Source organism: Pelodiscus sinensis, chromosome 19, assembly GCF_049634645.1.
Source record: "Pelodiscus sinensis isolate JC-2024 chromosome 19, ASM4963464v1, whole genome shotgun sequence".
Classification (NCBI taxonomy): domain Eukaryota; kingdom Metazoa; phylum Chordata; order Testudines; family Trionychidae; genus Pelodiscus; species Pelodiscus sinensis.
Window position 1 is genome coordinate 8,485,531 of NC_134729.1, and position 23,718 is coordinate 8,509,248.

At 55.3% G+C, this 23,718-nt stretch overlaps 1 protein-coding gene across 1 annotated transcript; it reads left to right on the top strand.

Moving 5' to 3' along the window:
- Window positions 1-5,430: 5,430 nt before the first annotated feature.
- Window positions 5,431-21,935, top strand: PGLYRP2 (peptidoglycan recognition protein 2). The gene is made up of 6 exons (XM_006112784.4): window positions 5,431-5,668; window positions 9,367-9,494; window positions 16,291-17,205; window positions 18,968-19,178; window positions 20,900-21,194; window positions 21,718-21,935. The coding sequence occupies exons 1-6, from the start codon at window positions 5,553-5,555 to the stop codon at window positions 21,718-21,720; spliced, it is 1,668 nt and encodes a 555-aa protein (XP_006112846.3). The 5' UTR covers window positions 5,431-5,552; the 3' UTR covers window positions 21,721-21,935.
- The last annotated feature ends 1,783 nt before the right edge of the window (window positions 21,936-23,718 follow it).

Sequence of the window (23,718 nt, forward strand, 5' to 3'; positions counted from 1 at the left end):
CTGGAGGGGGATGGTGGGCCTCATGCGAGTATCCCATCGCCACAGAGCAGGGGCGAGCCACTCGCAGAGCTCCAGGAAGGTGTCCTCCTTCATCCTGAAGTTCTGGGTCCACGGTTGGTCTCCCGAGTGCTCCAGGACGATGTGGTCCCACCAGTCACTGCTGGTGTCCAGATGCGGCAGGGCATGCTGGTGTCCGGGCGCTGCTGCGACTCCTCCACGGCCCCCAGGGAGGCCAGGTGGAGAGGCAGGGGGCTGACGTGCACCAGATGGTGCCAGGCAGCCTCCAGCCATTGCTGGCAGGCTTGCAGCAGCAAGTCCAAAAACTGGAGCAGAATGCCCAGGGCGAGCTCTGACTCCATGGTGCCAACTGCGGTGGTGTCCCCAATGGGAAGCACCGACACAGACAGGCAGAAAGGAAAATGCTTTGCTGTCCCTCGGCGAAGTAAGCAAGCAAGCAGGAAAAGCTAAGAACTGGCTGTCCAGGGGGGGTCCCTTTAAGCACGAGCCTCAGACAGCAGCCACGCAAAGCAACGACTGACCTGATGCCCTGCTGGAACTGGTTTCAGCAGCCTTTAAATGCGACCCAGTGTCCAATCAGTGTGGACACGCTAGTTCGAACTAGCAAAACGCTAATTGGAATTAGTTTTTGGGTCTAGATGTGTTAAATAAGTTAGTTTGAATTAGTGCTGTAGTGTAGACATACCCTGAGGAACTCAGGAACTGGGGGCTCACTGATTGTCATCTAAAAGGCAAGGTTAAGCCTGGTAGCTTAACTGAGGAGTTTGCTGGTGAGGTGGCTGATGTGGTGTCGGCTGACCTATGTTAATCTGAAGAAAAGTTCTCCCTTGCTGAGGCAGAAGGGCTCAAAGTCCCAGGATACTGAGTAGAACATCAATGGGTGTTGGTCAACATCTGTTACAGACCAGCTGAGCTCACTAGAGAGCAGAGCAAATTGCACCTTGAGCATGTGTTTGTAATTTGTAGGAAGCAAACCTGTGTTACCACGGGAGAACTTCAACATGGGTGCTGTCTGCTGGACATCTCCTGCGGCCAGTAACAAAACTTCTCTGGCAACAAGTTTCAGAGGGTATGTCTACACTACAGCGCTAATTCAAACTAACTTAGTTCGAATTAGTTAATTCGAACTAAGCTAATTTGAACTAACACATCCAGACTAAAAAACTAGTTCGAATTAGCGTTTTGCTAATTCGAACTAGCATGTCCACACAGAGTGGACCCTGAACCGAGGTTAAGGATGGCCGGAAGCAGTGCCAGCAGGGCATCAGATTAGGACTTAGAGCGTGGAGCTGCTGTCTCAGGCTAGCCGAGGGCTGTGTTTAAAGGGACCCGACCCCCACCCCGGACAGACAGTTCTCAGGGGTACCCCGCTTGCAAAGCAGTCCTGGCTTGGATTGCCTGGAGTACCCACACTGGGCACATCACAGCACTCGGCCATCAGACTGGCTGCACTTGCTGCAGGCTGCCATCTGGGGAGAGGGGGCAATTGGGGGGCTGCAGGAGAGGTTCCACCCCCAGAAGCCCGCAGAGCCAGCCCAGTCCTCCCCGTCGGGGGCTCGAACCCCATTCCTCCCTCACCTCCTTCCACTTACCCCTCCCTAGCCCCCCTTCCTGATGTACAAAATAAAGGACAATTGTGTTCAAAAATTGAATCTCTCTTTATTGAACAAAACTGGGGGAGACTGGGAAAAGGAGGTGGGAGAGGGGAAGAGAGAGGGTGGGAGAGGGGAGGGCAACTAAAATGATCAGGAGTTTGGAACAGGTCCCTTATGAAGAGAGGCTAAAGAGACTGGGACTTTTCAGCTTAGAAAAGAGGAGATGGAGGGGGGATATGATAGAGGTCTATAAAAGCATGAGTGGGGTGGAGAGGGTGCATACAGAAAAGTTCTTCATTAGTTCCCATAATAGAAGGACTAGAGGACACCAAAGGAAAGGAATGGGTAGCAGGCTTCAAACTAATAACAGAAAGTTCTTCTTTACAAAGCAAAGAGTCAACCTGTGGAACTCCTTGCTGCAGGAGGCTGTGAAGGCTAGAACTAGAACTGAGTTTAAAGAGAAGTGAGATCAATTCATGGAGGTTGGGTCCATGGAGTGATATTAGCCAGGGGGTAGGAGTGGTGTCCCTGCCCGTAGTTTGTGGAAGGCTGGAGAGGGATGGCACGAGACAAATGACTTGGTCACTGTCTTGGTCCATCCCCTCCAGGGTCCCTAGGGTTGGCCGCTGTCGGCAGACAGGCTACTGGGGTAGATGGACCTTTGGTCTGACCCAATATGGCCATTCTAAGCTCAGGGCTCAGGGTCGGGGGTCTCAGTGGACCACCTTGATTTTCATGCAAACCTGCTCCTGGGTGGCCAGGCTGGCAGCTCTCCTGCTCTAGACAGCCGCTTTCCCGTGCCTAGTGCGGAGGTCATGGACGATGTCCACGATGTCTGCACTGGACCAGGCGGGTGCCCGCCTCTTGCGGTCCTGGGCAAGCTCCCGGGAGCCACCAGCCTGGTCCTGGGAAGAGGCGGAGGGCTGGGTGGCAGCGGGTGGCTGGCTCGAGCCGTGCCAGGTGCAGGGTCTGCTGGCTGGGTGCTGGCAGGCTTGCACCTGGCACGGGCACCATAGCCAGCCCGTGCCCCTTTAAGGGGTCCGGGGCCGGGAGGGGGGCAATAGAGTTTCCCTGGTGTTGGTCAGAGTGGCCACCAGGGAAAGCTGGGGAGGGCTAGCCTCCCACTAGTTCGAATTAAGGGGCTACACACCCCTTAATTTGAACTAGTAAGTTCGAACTAGACTTAGTCCTCGTATAATGAGGTTTACCTAGTTCGAACTAAGCGCTCCGCTAGTTCGAATTAAGTTCGAACTAGCGGAGTGCTAGTGTAGCGCCTATCAAAGTTAATTCGAACTAACGTCCGTTAGTTCAAATTAACTTTGTAGTGTAGACATACCCAGAGGGATAGTCGTGTTAGTCTCTTGCCGCAAAAACAATGAGGAGTCCTGTGCCACATGAAAGACTAACAAATGTATTTTAGCATAAGGTTTTGTGGGCTGGAGCTCACTTTGTCATGCATCTGAGGAAGTGGGCTCCAACGCATGAAAACTCATGCCCAGATAAATTTGTGAGTTTTCAAGGGCCACAAGAACATCCCTAAGGTACCTAAAAATCATAGCAGACAATACAGGTTCCTGAACCAAACATAGGGAAACTTCATATTGCACCTTAAGCCTCTGTCCATAGTGTGTAGAAAGACATAAAGAGTGTATAAAAGTGTATAAAAGAACACTCAGAAAAAAACTTTCAAATAAAACTAGCACACAACACGAGACTCGCCCTCGGTTTCTTGAAGCAATAAGTAGCCTAAGGCTGAGGATACACTGCAAGTGAGGCTTTCAGTCTGCCGTGAAGACTTTTTTCTTCAGGCTGCTGTGAGATTCTATCAGTAAGTAAAGGAGAGACGTCTCTCTGAGCTGCTCTTCCAAATTTCACACAAGCCATTCAACTGAAGCCGTAGATGTCAAGATTCAAGGCCAGCCTTGCCTTTGGCAGACTGCCCCACCAGGTGTTCACAATCACAACGTCCGAACATCTATAAGACTTTTAGCTGAGAAAGCCATGTTTAAACCCAAGTCTCTGCTAGGACAGGGAGATGTGGGTGGCCTATAGAAAACACCAGCATTTTCTTTGGAAAATCCACAACAAAACGTGGGGGGATCGATCACCCCGGTAATGCCAACTCCTCTGGAATTGAGGCTCTGATTATCCAGCACCAGCTGAGGCAGAGCGTGCACTGCATGCACATGTCTGATACATTTTTACCAAACCTGCTACCTGCCCAATTTGTCAAAGGAGAAGGGAAACAGGAAGCCAAAAGGAGCACTGTTTCTCAACCTTTTTTAAAATAAAGTATCTCTTTACTCTGTCCCTTTACAGGACCAAAGCACTGTCTAGATCTTCCCTGACAGGTGTCTGTCTAACTTGCTCTTAGCTATCTCCAGAGATGGAGATTCCACAACCCCCCTAGGCAATTTATTCTAGTGTTTAACCATCCTGACAGTTAGGAAGTTTTCCTAATGTCCAATCTCCCTTGCTGCCATTTAAACCCATTGCTTCTTGTCCTATCCTCAGAGGTTAAAGAGAATATTTTTTCCGCTTCCTTCTTGTAACATCCTTTTAAGTAGTTCTAGGGAATCTGACATTGGCCATTGTTGGAAGACAGGATACTGTGTAGACGGATCTTTGGTCTGACCCAGTATGGACGTTCTTATGTTCTTAAAGCTGCTATCATGTTCCCTCTTAGTCTTCTTCTTTCCAAACTAAAGACACCCAATTCTTTCAAAAGCTTCAGGGAGTAGCCGAGTTAGATGACAGGATAAACTTAAAAAACAACACTTACGTCTGGTAGCACTTTAAAGACTAACAAAACATGTAGATGGTATCATGAGCTTTGGTGGGCTGTGCGTTCCAATTCTTTCAGTTTTCCCTCATAGCTCACGTTTTCTAGATTTTGTATCGTTTTTGTTGCTCTTTGCTGGATCTTCTTCAATGTTCCACAGCTTTCATGTTGTTAGTGCTTCTCACAGACAGCTCATCCTCTGTCATGATCTGCTAGCTCCTTCACTTTTAGCTCCAACTCCCACTGCTTCCAATCCATTGATAGAGACCTGCTCATGAAAGAACTGGAAGAACTGACACCTGATACAACTTGAAGCTGCTGTCACTTCCATGTCAAGGTGATGACTCCAGGGGAGCCTAGGCACAATTCAGCTTGTGTACTGGTGTGGAAGCTGTAGCCAGCTGCACGGTACTAGGAATTACCCCTCAGGCTCCAAACACCTCTCTTCCCCCCAGGAAGATAGACATCAGTACATGCTCACATGTGAGTGCACACCCAAACACATCTGCATGTGAGCACAAATGCCTGTGGGCGAACGCACACCTATACAAGCCTGAATGCATACACACGAGTGCAGATGCCTACAGGTGCACCCTCCCCCCATGGGAGCACACACCCACACCTGCACACAAGCACACACCTGCATGTGAGCACACACCCACACACATTCATACTCAGACACACACGCTCTCACACACAGCTGCCTGTGGATGACCATGTATGCACAGGCGCATGCATGGTTCTCATTTTAACTTGCTTTGCTGACACGCACCCATCAAGCAAAGCCAGCTCTCTCCAGAGCTCTGTGTGTGTCTGATGCTCCCTGCCAGGCCCTGGGCCTTTCACAGCCACAGGGAAAAGTGCCAGCCCTGACTCCAGGGCTGATGTCATCCTCTTTCCATGGGAGAATGGCCAAGAGGTTCCTGCCACAGAGAGCGACTGTAGGGCCCAGGGGAATTCCTAGGGCAGGAAGTGAAACTGGCAGGTGCAGGGCAGCACCCTGCCAGGTGAGAGAGGGAAGCCGTTCAGGAATCCCGGGGGGAAGTCCCAGCTGGGTGGGGAGCTGGCTGAACTCTAGTTCCTCCTGTGCTGAGGTGACGGTAGCTGTGCAGTGAACGGGAGACGTGCCACTGCAGTGACGTCATTGCCACATTCTCATGCAATCCCAGCTAATCACAGGATATATAAGAGCCACCAGAGCCTGCTATTGCCCCCGGACACGGAGGACAGCTGAGTGGAGAGAGCCAGGCAGCCCACGGGAGCCCAGCACCAGGTAAGCTGTTCCTTAGAAAGGAACAACAAAGTCTCCTTTCTTCTCTTGCCCATTTCTGACTCTTCAGGGCACTAGGCAGAGCTGGAGCAGTGATACCTCCTGAGGGTGGGGACCCAGGCCTGGGCACAGTGTCACACACAGGCAGTCCCCATGGCTTGGTACAATGTCAGTACCTTCCCCTGCCCCTACCGCCCTCATGAACCACTGGCTAGAGTGCTCCCTTCCCTCCCCATGGTGCAGCTGTAAGCTAACAGCTGTAAGCTTTCAGCTACACTCTGCCTCTAGGGTCCAGGGGGATGGGCCATTGCAGGAACTACATGGATGCTAAGATCCATCTCTGCCTCGGAGACTGAGCCCCTCCTGGCTTTGCCACCAGCACCTTGGGCGGCCTGGGTGGAGCCTGTAACCGGGAGGAGTCAGTCCTGACCTAGGCTGCCTAAGTCACCTCTTCCCCCAGGAGAGTCACTCCCCAGAGCCATTGCTGGGCCTGGGCAGAGCCAGAGCCACAGGGAGGGGCAGCTCCCAGGAACCTCAGCAAAGAACCCCTAGGCTGGCAATTTTCCCTAGTGCTTGCTCCACTGTCACACTCCATGTGCACAGCAGCTTCCCCCCAGCTAGCTGCTAACAGCAGCAGCATGGCCACAGCTGGTGGCCTTGGCTAGCTGCTTGAGCCGGTACCCAGCTGACCTCTGAGTATGGACCCGGGGCACTAGCCCAACCCAGAACCAGCATGCAGCTGCTGCCCTGTTACAGCATGAGCTCCAACAGAATGGAGGGAGGGGGAAGCAGCCCCCAGCTGCAGCATGCCCTGAATGCATGACAAGGCCCAGCTCCCTGGCTCCCTCCTCCACCACACCCCGCAGCTCCTTGCAAGTCTCTGGTTTCTCTTCCCCACAAGGGAGGATAAACCTGTCTGACCAGGCTGGGTTGATCTGGGCTAAGGGCGCTGTGTGACAGAGGTGGGCAGTGGCTCTAGGGTGGGGCTGTCTTTTCCCCTCTAGCCATCCAACAGGATCACAAAGCAAACACCAGCACAGACAGCAGGGGAAGAGAGGTCAGGCCATGGCCTGAGGCATTCTGGAAGCAGGGACAGTACAACTGAGAAAGGGCAGATACAGGGCAGCCCTGAACACTGTGCACAAATGCCTGCCTTAACCCGAAACTCCTCCCAGCCCTGCTCTGGGCTTCCCCAGGCCTGCCGTTGCCCCTCACTCCTGACCCAAACATCCTGCCAGACTAGTCCTACTCCCACAGCCCTGCTGCTGCCCCTCACTCCCAATCAACAGCCCCTGACAGCCCAAGGACTACCGGAGGGACAAGGGAAGGCAGGGGAGAGACAGGGCAGTGGGACAGGATTGGTAGGGGTTACAAGGCAGAGGGACAGGAGCTTAAAAAGCAGAGGGCCAGGAGTGGGTAAGAAGTGACAGGGCTGAGGGACAGGAGGGTCAGGTGGTAACAGGGCAGAGCAACAGGAGGGGTCAAGAGGTGACAGGGCGGGGGACAGGAAGGTCAGTGGGTGATAGGGCAGAGGGATGGAATGGGGCAGGGGGTGATAGGGCAAAGGGACAGGAGGGAATAGGGGACATAACAGAGGGACAGGAGGGGGAGAGGGTGACTGAAGGAAGGAATAGGAGGGGGCACAAGGTTACAAGGTGGAGGCACAGGAGGAGGAAGGGGGTGACAGAGCGGTGGGACAGAAGGGGTCCAGGGGTGACACAGCAGAGGGAAAGGAGCTGGGAGGGGGTGATAGGGCGGAAGGACAGGAGGGCCTGGGAGTGACAGGGCGGCAGGAGAGGAGGGGCTGGCGGTGACAGGGCAGGGGGGGAGGATCGGGGATGGGGTGATCGGATGGAGATACAGGAGGGGCCTGGTGGGACAGGATGGCATGACAGGTGGGGGTTGGAGGTGACAGGGCAGAAGGACAGGAGGGACATGGGGTGACAGAGCAGAGAGGCAGGAGGGACAGGATTGATAGGGTGGAGGGAGAGGGTGACAGGGCAGAGGGATAGGAGGGGCAGGAGGTGATGGGAGAGGGACAGGAGGGGCCAAGTGTGACAACATGGTGAGACAGGGCTGGCCAGGGGTGACAGGGTGGAGGGACAGGAGGGAACTGGGGAGGGGGGTGTAACAGGGCACAGGGAGAGAGGCGGGGAGGGAGTTAAAGGGCAGAGAGATAGGAGAGGCCAGGTGTGACAAGTTGGCATGACAGGAGGGGGTTGGGGTGGCAGGGCAGAGGGACAGTAGGGGCCAAGTGTGACAACATGGTGAGACAGGGCTGGCCAGGGGTGACAGGGTGGAGGGACAGGAGGGAACTGGGGAGGGGGGTGTAACAGGGCACAGGGAGAGAGGCGGGGAGGGAGTTAAAGGGCAGAGAGATAGGAGAGGCCAGGTGTGACAAGTTGGCATGACAGGAGGGGGTTGGGGTGGCAGGGCAGAGGGACAGGAGGGGCAAGGAGTGACAGAGTGTAGGGACAGGACAGGGTCAGGGGTGACAGTGCAGGGAGACATAGGAGCAGGTGGGGCTGACAGGAGGGGCAGAGGGACAAGAGGAGGCAGGAGGTGACAGGGTGGTGGGACAGGAGGGGGAAGAGGTGACATGGTAGCAGGACAGGAGAGGGCAGGGGATGACAGGGCACAGGGACAGGAGGGGGAAAGGGTGACAGGGTGTTGGGACAGGAGAGGAGGTGAAAGGGCAGTAGGGCAGGAGGGGACGGGGTGACAGGGTGGCAGGATAAGAGGGAAGGGGTGACAGGGCAGAGGGAGAGGAGGGGCCTGGAATAACAGGATGGTGGGACAGGGTGGGGACAAGAGGTGACATGGCAGCAAGACAGGAGGGGTAGGGGGTGACAGGTCAGTGGAATAGGAAGGGCTGTGGGTGACAGGGTGGTGAGATGGGAGGGGAGGGGGTGACAGGGCAGTGCGACAGGAGGGAGGGGGTGACAGGGCAGAGGGAGACGAGGGGACTGGCATAACAGGATGGTGGGATGGGATGAGGTGGGGGTAAGAAGTGACATGGAGGCGGGACAGGAGGGGCCAGGGATGACAGGATGGTGGGATAGGAGGGAGGAGGTAACAGGGTGCAGGGAGAGGAGGGGCCATGGGTGACAGGGCGGTGGGATAAGAGGGAGGGGGTGACAGGGCGGTGGGATAGGAGGGAGGGAGTGACATGGAGGAGGGAGAAGAGGGGCCATGGGTGACAGGGCGGTGGGATAAGAGGGAGGGGGTGACAGGGCGGCAGGACAGGAGGGAGGGGCCATGGGTGACAGGGCGGAGAGAGAGGAGGGGAGGGGGTGACAGGGAGGAGGAAGAGGTGTGGGCTCAGAGTGATAGGATGGTGGGATAGGGGACCGGGAGTGGCAGGACAGGAGGGGCAGGAGGTAGTTGCTAGGGAGGCAGGGGCCATGCCATTTGGGTGGATGGCCATGGCCTGGCCAGCCAGCGGGGTGCTGGGCTGGCTGTGCTCTGCAGCCCGTGCCATCCCTCGGAGGGTTTGGGGAGTGCCACGAGCTGCAGTCGCGCCTGGCCATCCTGCTCCATGTCTCCTACCCTGCCCTAAGCACTGAGGGGCAGGTTCAGCTCCCCGGCGAAGGGGCAGAGTCCGGGAGTGCACAACACTGTCCTTCGCCTGTCCCTGGGTGCAGCAGCCCCGGGGACGGAGACTTTGACACCCGGCCATAGGTGTTTGCTCTGCACGGCAGGGAGACGTGCAGCTCGCTCTGGCCGGACACTGGGAGACTCACGCTGCCCTTGGAGACGATGTGCTGCCCAAGGCTGTGGTTCTTCGCTGTGCTGCTGGGTCTCAGCACCTGGCTGGAGCCTAGCAAAGGTAGGAGTGTAGCCGGAGCTGCTCTCTAGGGAGACCTGTGTGAGGCTGCGTGGTGGGGGCCAGCCCTGAGCAGCCGCAGCTCAGGTGAGGCGAGAGGCTGAAGGGGCCCTCCCTTCTGATACCAGTCTAGGCCCCAGGGGAGAAGGCGGATCTCCCCTTAGGGTATTTCATTCAGCTCCAGCACTGGAGGCAGAGTCAGGGCCTCCTTCTAGCTCAGAGCAGAGAGTTCATGTGACTGGGGAGTGAAAGCATGTTTGTCCCTCTGGGAACAGAGTCACTGAGGGGACTTGGGGCCTGGGCCAAGATACCTGGGCCTGAGCCAGGCTTCTGCCAGGTTCATTTTGCTTCTCCAGTCCCTTGCTCCCCAAGGCACTCATTGCCGCAGACAGTGTGTGGGAGGGGAAGTGGCAGATCCGCACAGGTCTGAAAGCATGAGGCCGACTCCCCGCAAGCTTGCGATTTAGAAGAAGAATATGGTTTGGGGGCTGAGTCTTTGTGTGCCGGTTTTGGAGCCATTGAGGGCATGCTAGGGTCACTTTTCCAGGCCTTTTTCCATTGCTAGGCGAGTGAGAAACTCCCCGTTTTCCTGACAGCTGAGACTCCCAGCTCAGTTTGACAGATGGGAACTGAGGCTAAAGGGTACGCATACACTGGGGCTGCAGAAGCAGATCGCCTCATGTTGGCTCTGCCCAGTTTGGTGTGTGACAAAGAGCAGCATAACCACAGTGACACGGGCAGCGGGCTCAGGTCCGTACTGGGATTGCCCTCTGGGCAGCTAGGCCCATTAAGCCTGGGGTACCTACTGAGCTGGGAGTTACACCCAGGAAAACTGACAGCCACGCTGGGTCCCTGGGCAAGGTGTGTGGGTGCAGATCCGCGCTCTTGGAAGAAGCAGAAGCAGCAGCTGGGAGTCCCTGCCCCTTTAGAATCACCGGGTCCTGGGGCAAACCCCCTTTGCCTCCCATTGGTGGGCTTGGTTACACCCCTCACCTCATTGTCAACATGGCCTGCAGGACTTGCCCTAAAGCACACAGAGTCAATCTCCTTTTTCCTCCCTGGTTCCCACCCCCACCCCATACCCAACCATCCCGCAAGAGGCACAGAGTGAAAGTGACTTGCTGCAGCCTGCTGCCTAAGAATCAGAGAAGCTGGCTGGGAAAAGGAGGAAGCATGGTGGGGGTGGCCGGGCGTGGTTTATTCCCCCCAGTCTCTTTCAGTGAGTCGGATCTCAAGGGTCACCTGGGAGCCTGGCAGGGGAGGCTGGTCACACAGGAGAGGGCTGTTCTCATTGCCCCTTTGAGCATTGTGTTTCTTCTCACTGTTTTACAAAACAACCCTTCAGCCTCACAGAGTCAGGCAGCCACAATGCCAGGGCTCTGCACAGCATTCACAGTGCAGGGACCCATGCTGCAGAGCGGCTCCCAGACAGCTCAGTGTGCTAATGACTCAAGCAGTGGGGCCCTGGGCACACCTTGCCTGCCAGGTGTACCCCCAGGATCACACCGCCCAGTGCCTGGGGCACACCTGGCAGGGCAAGATGTGCCCAGAGCCCTGCTGTGCAGGGCTGCTTGGGTAGCAGTCTGGATGGCTTCTACATCAAACAGGGAGGCCACTAGAGAGCTCCAAACTCTTGAAGGGACATTCCCCAGTGCCTGTACGCTGCATAGTCTTCCTCCTTTGGCCCGCAAATTACTTCTACGCGTAAACAACACCTCCCATATGTCCTCTAACCTAGTCCCTAGTAGAGGCACTCCAGCATCTCAGCTTGGCCTGGAGCCCCTCAGAATCGGCATCCATCCCCCCATGACTATTGTTTAATAGTCAGCCTTGGACTATTTTGAGAACATGACATTATGTCAAGTTGAAAAACAATCTCCCAGAATAGCTTCAGTCAGAGATGGCAATTCTGCCAGCATTCTCAATGCCCTCCGTATTGTGTCAGCAAACTGAGTCTGCAATTGTCCGGTGTTGCCCTGGCCAGCTGGGGGCAGCGTGTGGTTCCCTGACCAGCCCATCTTCTCCGCGTGCCCCACTTTTTTTGCAGCTCCAGCAGCGTCTGGCCTGAGCCAATCACTCGTATTGTGAAGCGAACAGCTTTCCAGTTGACTCTGAGCTGTGCCCTCTACTTGGCCCCTGTGGATCTGCAGCAGAGGGCATGTGACGCCATTGGCACTCTGTAGGCACTTCCACTGACACAGCAATTTCCTGTGCTCAGCCAAAGCAGCCTGTCAGCATCGGGGCTTGGACTGCCTCACTTTGTGGACCCCACGCTGATCCATCCCCATGCTGCCTCAGGTCAGCTCTCTCCAAGCTGGCAGGCTATGTCTACGCTACAGAGTTTTTGCGCAAAAACTTGCAGAGCGTCCACACCTCAAGCGCGTTTTTGCGCAAGAGAATCGAAAGAACAGAAGGGGGTTTGTACAATTGTATTCCTCTTGCACAAAAGGTGTGTGTGGACGGGGAACAGGGGGTTTTGCACAAGAAATGGCCTCCAGGAAAAAAAACAGGTGGCCACTCCGTCCAAGGTCATCAGAACTCTATAGTTCCTGTCTGCTGGCCCCTCTTAAAGCTGCAGGTACCCTGGGCAAGTTTTGTGGCAGGAAGCCAGCCTGAGAGCAGTTCCCTCAGTGTGTGGCTCTCTCTTGCACTGCCATTGCCACCTATGGCAGAGCCACAAGCCTCCTGAGACTCTCCCCTCCCCCCCCCCCGCCTTCCAGGGAGCAGCCCCAGGTGTCCCAGGACGCCCAGGGGGAAAAAAAGGGGCACCCTATCATGGTCTGGCCCGGAGATTGTGACCCTCCTGGAACTGTGGGGTGAGAAGGAGTCCCTCCAAGATCCCCGGGCCAAGCGGCACAATGCCGACATATTTTCAAGGATGGCTGTATCCCTGCCAGAGTTAAGTCACCCTGCCCAGACCATGGAGCAGGTCCGGAGCAAGGTGAAGGACCTCTGTCAGGGGTATGTGAGGGCCACTGAGCTCAGCACACACTCAGGGGCAGGACCCCACACCTGCCCCTACTATGCGGATCTCCACCACACCTGGCCGGGGGGGGGGGGGGGAACGTCTTCCCCATGCATCATGGTGGACTCTGGGCTGTCCACCCGGAAATCATCCCGAGGACAAGCTGGATGTCCAGGGCCAGCTCCATCTGGAGGAGAAGGAACAGGAGCCAGGAACTGTGACCCTGTCCCTCGAGCCGGTCACCGCCAGCCAGGATGTCTCCCAGGCCTCTTCGGATGCCTGGACGGGAACTTCAGGTGAGTTGTCACACACGGCAGGGGAGGCAGGCACACAAGGGGCTGGGGGTGAGTGTCGCTCGGGCTCCACATGGTGCTGTGGGCCATGCACATGCAACAACATGCAGCATGAGTGTGTGGCATGCGGACACAGCAGGCAGCCCCTGAACACGCTTGGGATCCTGCTGCCAGGCTCGGGGGAGGCCACACACGTCCTGTCCTCAGGGGGGTGCACCCATCTGGAAGCAGGGTAGTCACACAGACCGAGGAGTGCCGCACACAGCACACAGCCATGCCTGCACATGCAAGGCAGCAGCCGCTCTCACAGACAGCACAGCAAGCCGCAGCTGTGTGTGCAGACCCCAGGGAGGGCTAGGCTGCTCCCAGCTCCTCTGCCGCCCATGAGGGGATGCCACTGTGGCAGGCCACTTCCCTTGCCTGTGGGGGGCGGGCAGGAAGCGGGCAGCATGGTCCTCTGGACACATCAGGGCCCCTGTGAGACAGGGCCACACATGGCCTTGCACCCAGGACATTCCCCCTCCTGTGGGCTGCTGACTGTTGTGGTCACCGCTCACAGAGGAGGGCACAGCCTCAGGGACAGTGTCTGCAGGGATGACTGACCGCCTCTCCCTCTTGTGTGTTCTCCACAGCTGGACCAGCTGGGACAGAGCCACACCACTGTAGCCACCTGCCAGAGTCTGGGGAACCCACAGATGAGCCAGGGTGCAGGAGGACCTGATGTGCCAACACGTCAGCATCCTCTGAGACATTAAGCACACCCTGGTGCACAGAGCCGATGCTGACCTGGAGTGGCAGGAGCATGCCTGGGGCCAAATGCTGGCACGTTGTGACACCATGTATGGCATCATGTCCCACATGGCAGCACACCAGCCTCTTGTCCCCCCTCCTATGGCCATTGCCCTTCCGCCAGCCCACCCTGCTATGTCTTTGACCCCTCCCCATGCCATGCCTCTGTTCCCTCCCTTAGAAATGGCCATGCCCCCGCTCCAAGTGATGCCTATGCCCCTCCTCCTGCCCCCCCAGACTCTGATCTAGCCCCCCCTCCTGTCCAGCCCTTTGTGGCCCCCAGACCAACACACCCTTGACGAGGCCCCCGCACCTGAGGGGGTGCCTCAAGCCGCCCCCCTTCTCCTCCTCCCAATCCTGACCCCCCTCCTAGTTCAGAGTCAATAAAAAAGACTCCTTTTGTTCTGAAAGCAAACAGGTGTGTTTATTGGGAGGTCAGGGAAGGGGCAAGGGGAGGGCTTGAGAGGGGGAAGGGAGAGAGCAACAAGGCAGAGGCCCCTGTTGGGGAGGCCATGGGGAGAGTTACTGGGGTGCTTGAGAGAACCTCTCCCTCAGGGCCTCCCAGATGTGCACCCCCAAGTGATAGGCCTGGCAGGTGGCAGCTGTCTGGGGCTGCTCAAATGCTCAAACGCATGGCCCTCACCTGCATCCAGGCTCAGCTGAGGTGGGCATTGTATCCTCCTGGGGGTCGGGGTGGCTGGTATACGGCTTCATCAGCCAGGGCATTAATGGGTATGCCACGTCCCCTCTATGCACAGTGGAATGTTCACGTCGCCCACCACAAATTCCCGGCATGGGAAAAAGGTGCCCGCCTGCAGCTTGGGGCATAGGCTGGAGTTCCTAAAGACTCAGGCATCATGTGCCCTGTCCAACCACCCCACAAAAATGTCCATGAATTGGCCCCAGTGGTCCACCAGGGCCTGCAGGACAACAGAAAAGTCACCCTTCCTATTTATAAACTGGGTCGCTTCATGGTCTGGTGCTCTGATCGGGATGTGCGTCCCGTCGATGGCTCCTCTGCAGTTGGGAAACCCCAGGGCACCAAATCCAGCCTCAGTTGCGCCAGGTCCTTGAGACAGACGATTCTCCACAGCAGCAGGGAGTTGATGGCCCTCACCACCTGCAGAAGGAGACACACAAACACACAAAACAGAGAATGAGACGGGGTGACTGAGCCTATGGGAGGTGCCCGTTCGCCTTCCCTCCTATGGCACCCACCCAAAATCCTCCCGGAGCCACCTCCTACAGTCCCCAACCCCACTCTCCCGAGGGTCCCCTTTATCCAACACTTTCCCCTCCTCCCCTGCAGGGACTGCAGCCCGAGAGCTCCTTACCTCCATAAGGAGGGCCCTGATGGTGGACTTCCCTACCCCAAACTGATTGCCCACTGAGCAGTAGCTGTCTGGGGTGGTGACTGCCACAGGGCGATAGCAACCCGCTTCTGCAGGGGCATGGCGGGCCACAGGCGGGTGTCGCATCTCCGGAGGGCGGGTGCCAGCCAAGCACAGAGCTCTATGAAGGTGGCCTTGCGCACACTAAAGTCCTGCACCCACTGCCGGTCATCCCACTGCTCCAGGACCAGCTGGTTCCACCAGTCTGAGCTGGTCTCCAGCCTCCAGAACCTTCTTTGTATAGTGGGGGTGTGGTTGCCAGAGTGGAACAGCCGCAGCCACTGAGAGGGTCCCCAGAAGGAGCTTGGGGTCCAAGTCCAGGTCCCCCAGGAACAGGAAGGCAGCAAATGTTGCAAAAACTGCAGCATGACTGTTTAGGGCCATCGCCTACCCTGGGGCAGCACTGGCTCCATGGCACACTCAGAACAAAGCTGTGGCATCCCCAAAAAGCACAGGGCAGCCACAGCAGGCACTGCTGAAGCTTCGTTGTCCCTCAAAGGCAGCAGCAGCAGCAGATAAACATCTGTCCAGGGTGGTCCCTTTAAGCGCATGTCTCTGCTAAGCTCCAGCACCAGCCCTCGGATGCAACTGGTGACCTAAAGCCCTGCCTGAAGTGGTTCCGGGCGGCCTTTTATGCGAGAGAGCGTCCTAGGAGTCTGGATGCTCTCTTATGCAAAAGCACGTGGCTTTTCCGATGCGCTTCTGCAGTGTGGACGCTCTCTTGCACAAGAAGCTTTTGTGGAAGATCTCTTCCGAAAAAAGCCTCTTGCGCAAGAAGCCTGTAATCTAGCCATAGCCTCAGGGATGGTTTCATTTGCTTTTGGAGGCCGTCTATAAACTCAGAGATGCTCTGGCTGCAGCCAGCAGCTGCCTGGGGGAGAGTTGGATGGTGGGATCCCCACAGTCTCTGCAGGTTTGGAGGCACCTTAGGCTGCCCAGGGCTTGTTTACATGGTGCTGCAGGCCAGACTCTGGGGAGAGGGAGTTCTGATTGCCCCATGCAAATGCTGCTGGCATGACCAAGAGTGCACTTTAATGCAGCTCTCTGACTCTGAGCTGGGTTCCTGGGGCATGGCAAAAGAGGCCCAGGGGGCAGCTGGAGCACATGGTGGAACCGTTCACACCGCACAGTCCAGATCATAGCGCCATGTGGACAAGCCCTCAGTGAAGCTGCCATAGCCTCCTCACCGGCAGCACCAGCTAGTCTGGGTGATCCTGTCCCTCGCTCCAGGTGCCTGTCAGACTAGCCCAAATTCCCCAAGAGCACGTGTCCCCGTGTCCCCCAAGAGACCTTCCCATGAGCTGTGCAGGGTTCCGCTGCCAGGCAGGGATCTGACGGGCTTCCCTGCTCCTCCCCTCCAGGCTCCCTCCTGTTTCACATGGACTCTGTGATCCAAGTGGTGGAAGTGCTGGAATCTCAGCATCTGGACGGGCACCTCAACCTGAGCGTGACAGAGCTGGCCCGGGGCTTGGGCTGCTGTAACAGCGAATTCGACCGGCTCCTGCTGGGGGAGGCGCCCACCGAGCCTCCAGACCTGCCCTTCCTGAGCCAGGAGCAGAGGTCCTTCTTCAAGCACCTCCTGAAGCACGAAGTCCAGGCCTCCTTGGTGGAGCAGGGGGTGGTGCTGCTCCCTGATGGCACCACGGTGGCGGTGAGCCCCTTGCTGGCTGGGATCGAAGCAGGGCTGAAGGGCAGGCGGGAGATGCCACTGCCCCTTGAGGCTGTGGAGCCGTCACTAGTTACGACTGAGCCCTCAAACCAGACCTGTCCAGGCCTGCCCCTGACTATAGATGCCCTCTATGCAGTGACCATCACCAAGGCCCTGGGCATGGCCTTTCTGCTGGCCCAGGCCAATGAGAGCCAGGTGCCCATGGGGCCAAATGGCTGCTGGGACAGTGTGTACGAGCCTCAAAACTTCACCCTGCTGGGCCACCCCTCACCCCTCACTGACGCCTTCATCAATGGGGCGCTGGACGGTGTGATCCTGGGGACACACCTGGTGGGGCAAGGCATGGCCAGGGTCCCCCTGGGCCCCCTGCTGAGAGAGTACTACTCCGGGGGTGGCCTGGCCGGGGAGCGTCAGGTCAGGAGCAACTTCAGGCGCCAGAACTTTGTGCAGCTCACTGAGGCTGGGCAACTGGAGGAACAGGTGTTGCGCTCCCTTCAGCTGCTCCGGGCGCTGGCCCAGACCGAGCCCCTGCTCAGCTGGGCTGGGGACGAAGAGCTGCAAGCCACTGCGAGCTGGGCAGTGCAGAAGTTCACAGAGGCCTACCTGGGTAGGTGCTTATTCTTCTCCCCTCATTAGCCAGGGCTTTGCTATGCTAACGGGGCTAAATGGTGGCAGAGATGAGCCTGAAGCAAATACCAACCCCTGGCCCACGTGGCACTTTGAGTCCCACCTGCTGAATCCCAGCACCCAGGATGTGGGGAGTTCCCCATCAGATCCAGATTCTGGGGCCGGGTTGGGGCTCACCTCTGGTTCTGTCCATTGCAGAGAGATGGTTCAGCTCTGGGGCTCGGCTCCGGTTCTGTCCATTGTGGGGAGACGGTTCAGCTCTAGGGCTCAGCTCAGGTTCTGTCCGTTGCAGGGAGATGGTTCAGCTCTAGGGCTCAGCTCAGGTTCTGTCCGTTGCAGGGAGATGGTTCAGCTCTGGGGCTCGGCTCCGGTTCTGTCCGTTGCAGAGAGATGGTTAGCTCTGGGGCTCGGCTCCGGTTCTGTCCGTTGCAGAGAGATGGTTCAGCTCTGGGGCTCGGCTCCGGTTCCGTCCGTTGCAGAGAGATGGTTCAGCTCTGGGGCTCGGCTCCGGTTCCGTCCGTTGCAGAGAGATGGTTCAGCTCTGGGGCTCGGCTCCGGTTCCGTCCGTTGCAGAGAGATGGTTCAGCTCTGGGGCTCGGCTCCGGTTCCGTCCGTTGCAGAGAGATGGTTCAGCTCTGGGGCTCGGCTCCGGTTCTGTCCATTGCAGAGAGATGGTTCAGCTCTGGGGCTCGGCTCCGGTTCTGTCCATTGCAGAGAGATGGTTCAGCTCTGGGGCTCGGCTCCGGTTCTGTCCATTGCAGAGAGATGGTTCAGCTCTGGGGCTCGGCTCCGGTTCTGTCCATTGCAGAGAGATGGTTCAGCTCTGGGGCTCGGCTCCAGTTCTGTCCGTTGTGGGGAGATAATTCAGCTCCAGTTCTGTCCATTGCAAGGAGATGGTTCTGCTCTAAGGCTTCCCACATATGCACGCGGCGGAGGGGTATTGAACCAGCATCCGTACAAACAAGCCCAAGCAGTTAACAACTGTGTTCTTGGCTTGGATCATCCCCCACAGGGCCCGTGGCTCCCAGGTCCTCAGCAAGCCTCAGGTGGGCTCACCTGAGTCTGGCTGGGCACCATGGTGCTGCCGTTGCCAGGTGGGGCACACGTGCTGACAGCAGTGTGGGGCTGGCTGTGGCACTTTAGCACTCCTCCCTGTGCAAGGCGACTGGCATGCTGGGGCAGGAATTTCTGGTGAACTTTTTCAATGGATTTCATCCTGAGGGGGAGAGATTATTTCTTTAATTCTGTAAATCTTCAAAGGGAAATTCCGCTTGTATGCAATTTTCCAATCAAATGGTTAGAACCAGAGCCCTTTGGGGGTGACTTTCCCCCTTGTGTGCTTCTCCAGAGCGGGAAGGGAAACCTTCCAATAAATAGTTGTGTCAAAGCATTTTGTTGAAAACTTGTGGAGGAAAAAACCCCAAAGGGCTGGAAGGGACTGAAGGTTTCTCATTTAGGTTGGCATATGTTCCATGCAGCCCTGCTAGGCCTGCCCTCCCAGCAGCATGTTCCCCACAAGATCCTGAGGAAGGCAGGGGCAACATTACACAACTGCATTATGGGGAAACTGAGGCACTTGTAGGGAACTGTGGTCAGATCCAGAGCTCCCAGCCCAACCTGAGGAAGACTCAGCCATTCCCCTCACTCTGGCACAGACTGCATTGTCAGGCCATGTGCTGGCAGCATGAGGCACTAGATGTGGGGGGTCTGTGTCTCACCCTGCTGTGTGCATTTGCCTCCAGAATGCCCGGCCATCATCCCTCGCTGCATGTGGGGGGCCAGGCCCTACAGAGGGACCCCCACACAGCTCAAGCTGCCCCTAAGCTTCGTGTACATCCACCACACCAGCTCCCCCAGCCAGCCCTGCCGAACCTTCCCTGAGTGTGCTGCTGACATGAGGGCCATGCAGCGCTTCCACCAGGAAGACCGCAGATGGGATGACATTGGCTACAGGTGAGCAGGAGGCCTGGCCTTCCCAGAATGCACTGGTCTCAGCTAGTGCCCATCAAATGATTTGGGACTGGACATTCCATGAGAAAGCCTGGGGGGAGGGACCTTGTGTCCCTGATGCCCAGTGTACACTGTCTGCTGTGTCCTGGCTCTTCTGCAGGCTCCCGCCCAGTACTGCAGCAGATCCTGGGCTAGCTCAGAGTCTGGGCTACAATGCACACTGTGATCTTGGGGTCTCAGCCAGAGAAGAGCAGGCTCTGACTCCTTGATATAAAGGCAACTCTCCTTTGCCTGCTACAGGAATAAAGGCTATGACACATAGATGAGCCATTTTCATTCCACCCTCACAAGGCCAGTAGGTGCCAAACCTCCCCATCTCACTGCTCCCTTCCTATCCCACCCCTGGTTCTGAGAATTCTTTCCTCTAGTCTGGATGCCTAGCCCCACCTAGGAGCCACCCGCTGCTTCATAAAGGCCACTAGCCTCCTATGGCACAAACACAGCCCCCACCTGAGAGTTCAGAACACACCCTGAGGCAGGACTCTGACCCCTACTGTGATATACAGTCTTCATGCTTCCACAGGACTAGCTTACCCAAGCTGAAGAAGAAGAGGAACCAAATTGATGGGGAGGGAATATTTGGACAGAAAAAAATGTGAATGAAAATTGGGAATTCTTTAAGAAGTATTGATTAGGTGGCCAAAACACCATGACAGAGGACAACTGTGGCTAAAAGCCCCACCTAGCAACACTTAAAAATAAAAAAAGCAACATATAACAAACAAAAACAGAAATAGATGCCAGAAATAAATAGTGATGCAGATGAGGCAGAAGCATTAAATAAGTATTTCTGTGTTGTGTTTGGAAAGACCCAGGATGCTACATGATTAGCAGGGTGGGAAAGAATACTGAGGCCAGAGCACCCAGAGAGGGCAAGCTAGTTTTCTTGGTTCCATTCACAGAAAATTCATTTTAATACAACCACACACTAAGGTGTAAGGTGTAATCCAGCAGGTTTCTGGGGGCACTTGCTGAGAGGGTCAAATCAGGTGAATTGCTTAGAGACAGGGCTACTTATAGCCCAAGTCTGGAGGGCCTCCATTATAAGGCACCAAACCAGTGACAAAGAGCACTATTGTTCACACTTGCAAGCAAGAAGTCATACAAGCAATCCCCTCAGACACTCCAGCGTCTCCGGGCCACAACCAGTACCACTCCCTATACAGGTGAGAGGTTATGCAAATCAATCTCATCAAAGCAAAGGAGATTCTTCTGATCCCAAAGGCCCAGCTACATTCCCAGGTCAATTCATGACAGAGGTTATGTCAAGCTCATGAGGACAGCCAGGCCTGCTTGGGTCTCATGGGCACCACCCCAAAGAGCCAGGCTGGCGCAGGTGCTGAGAGAGCCCTGCTGAAGGGAGTGAAGTAGGTGACACACAGGGCAGAAGGCCAGTGCCACCCCAAAAGGGCCAGGAGTGGGCACAGTGGTAAAATGAATCAGTGCAAACCTGTAGAGGCCTGGCCGCAAATTAAAGCTGCTTTCCTCCCACACTGTGGACACCCATGAGGACATAAGGAACCCCATCCATCTTCCCGGGGTTGGGCTGGCACCCCCATTTGGCAACCCATGACTCTCAACTGGGCTGAAAGCCCAGATCCAAACTGCAAGGGAAACAGGATCTGTCTCTCCTTAGATTCCTCTCTGCTTTTGCTCTGCTGCAGCTTCGTGGTCGGATCAGACGGCTACATGTACCAGGGCCGGGGTTGGCACTGGGTTGGCGCTCACACCCGGGGCTACAACAGTAAAGGCTATGGCGTGAGTTTCATTGGGGACTATATGGACACTCTCCCAGAAGCCTTTGCCCTCTCGCTGGTGCGTAATAACTTCCTGCAGTGTGCGGTGAAGGGTTCCAAGATCCAAGCAAACTACACAGTCCACGGGCACCGGCAGATGGGGCACACTGCATGCCCAGGGAACAGACTCTTCTGGGAAATCCAAACATGGCATGGCTTCAAGGTGAGACCCTTCCCGCAGGCTCTGCGCCACTCCCCCTCCCCTAGGGGCACTCTGCCAATGGGACTGTTGGAACGGGAAAAGTGTGGGCCACCAAGCCAATGTGCTTGTGCTCCCTCCACCCTAGATGTTAGACCTTCCATCAGGGATTTCCCCCAAATGCCAGGGAAGTCCAGGCCCCAAAGTCACGAGATTGGCTTAAACAGTACGAGATGTCTCCTGCTGATCAGCTGGTTCTGGCTCTTCCCCTGAGCTGTTCGGGGCCACGGTTTCCAGCCTTCCTTCCCAGACCCCAGACCAGGAGCTTCTTTTTCTTTCTAATTGGCAGCCGAGATTCATCCAATGCTGCCTGAGGCTGGGGACAATGGTTGGGCAGTTCCGGGGGAGTTGGCTTTCTTGGCCATGGTTGTGCCCTGGGTAGGCTCTCTGGAGCTCACTGTGCCGGGGTGGGGAAGACTAGAGGGAAATGGGTGCTTCCTGGACATTCTAGGATCAATCCCCCTGTTTTCTCTCTTGGCTTTCGCAGTGAGAACTCCCAGCCATGGGCTGTGATCCAGGTAACAACCCAGTTCAAGACTCATCTCACCAGGCCCCAGGACCAGACCCTCAGGCTGCCCAGGGAATAGGCCGCAGCAACCTGGCTCAGGACCTGTCTGGGGGCCTCACGGGCTCCCCTAGTTGCAGTGTGCTATTCCGCTTCTGTACCGAAAATCCCCCTTCTATAAAGCTGGGCAAAGAAATGTGCTTCAGTGTCACTCAGTCTGGCTCCCCTTTGAGACACCCAACACATCAGATACCCGAAAAGGTAACACAGAGAAACCTGTCAGGGAACATTTTAACTTGCCCAGAGTTTAACTTTAACTCTCAAAGTTTCCATACTATTACAAGCCAATTTAAAAAACCAGCTTGAAAGGGAAGCTTAATTTCATTTACAAGTTTGATACCTACAGTAGAGTTTTGGACAAAGACGGTAACTGGATTACCCACTACATTCCTCAACCTAATTACATAAAAGGCTAAACACCAGGTACTTAAGAGCACTTAGAACCCTCTCTATCAGCTTCATTTATCATGGAAATTCTAAGTGACTACTCTTTTCCCAATTTCCTTTCCCTCTCCTGCCCACTCCTTCTCTCTGGCTATGTCTAGATTGCAGGCTTCTTTTGGAAGAAGCTTTTCCGGAAGAGATCTTCCGGAAAAAAATCTTTCAAAAGAGAGCCTCTACACAGCACAAGCACAACGAAAAATGATGTGCTTTTTCGAAAGATTCATGGGACGCTATCTCGCGTGTAAGTTCTGATTGTTGTGGACGGAGTGGCCATCAGGGCACCTGTGCTTTTGGAGGTCTCTTCTTTCGAAAAAAACCCCAACCCTCTTTCCCATCCACACATGCCTTTTTCCAAAAGAGCTCTTTTGGGAAAAGGCTCCTTCCTCATAGAAGGAGGTTTACCGCTGTCGGAAAAACCGCTGTGTTCTTTCGACATTCTTTCAAAAGAACTCAAGTGCAGTGTGGACGGAAGTGTAGTTTTTCAGAAAAACAGCCGGGTTTTTTCTGCTATTTATTTGGAACTTGGACCCCTTAAACTCCATTCATCTGACGAAGTGGGTTGTACCCACAAAAGCTCATGATACCATTTACTTTTTGTTAGTCTCTAAGGTGCTGCAGGACTATTAGTTGTTTTTCAAGTTTTTTTCTAAAACAGACTAACACAGTTATCTCTCTGAAATTCCAGCTCAATTTATTACTCAGATCTTACCCAAAAAGCACACAGTGCCCATTCTTAATCAAAGAAAGAAAGAAAGAAAGAAAGAAAGAAAGAAAGAAAGAAAGAAAGAAAGAAAGAAAGAAAGAAAGAAAGAAAGAAAGAAAGAAAGAAAGAAAGAAAGAAAGAAAGAAAGAAAGAAAGAAAATTAAAATTGTTAAAGGAATCAAATACATACACCAGTTGCAAAAGCTCTTGGTGCAGGTAGTTTGTCACATGAGCAGGTCACCTGTCCATGCATGACTCAGCTCTTTACAGGTGGATGTCATTGCCCCTATGCTGGTCTGAACGTTCACAGCAAAGCTCATCAGATGTGGATTGGCAAGGCCCATTGTCAATCAATACTATTATTCACTTGAGTAGTAGCCCTTTCACAATAGACTGGCCCAGCCTCCTGCTGATGTCTCCCAAAAGTGCACATTTGATATAAAAGTACACAGCCAACACTCATAACTTCAGATACAAAGGTGACATATGTACTACTCATGCCTATCAACAGAATCAGCAAATCAAAGCTTTTCATAGACCTCTCACTTGTCCCACTTTGTACAAGATTTGGTGCAAACATTTAACAGTTGTTGCATGGTCACAGTTTAATCTGATAATATCACACCCCCTTCCCACCATCCCTACTTGTGACTGAGGTAAGGAAACTGAGGAACAGAGCAGGGCTGTGACTTGCCTCTGCTCACCCAGCAGGCAGGGGTGGAGTAAAGCAAGAACTGAACTCAGGGGTCCTGGCTCAGACGTGTCTCTAGCCCTTC

Bases quoted from the DNA above. Each gene is read 5' to 3' on its own strand.
- PGLYRP2 (XM_006112784.4), top strand. From the start codon at position 5,553: ATGCAATCCCAGCTAATCACAGGATATATAAGAGCCACCAGAGCCTGC. The intron at 5,669-9,366 runs GTAAGCTGTTCC...TCTGCACGGCAG, and splicing joins CCACGGGAGCCCAGCACCAG to GGAGACGTGCAGCTCGCTCT. The intron at 17,206-18,967 runs GTAGGTGCTTAT...ATTTGCCTCCAG, and splicing joins GTTCACAGAGGCCTACCTGG to AATGCCCGGCCATCATCCCT.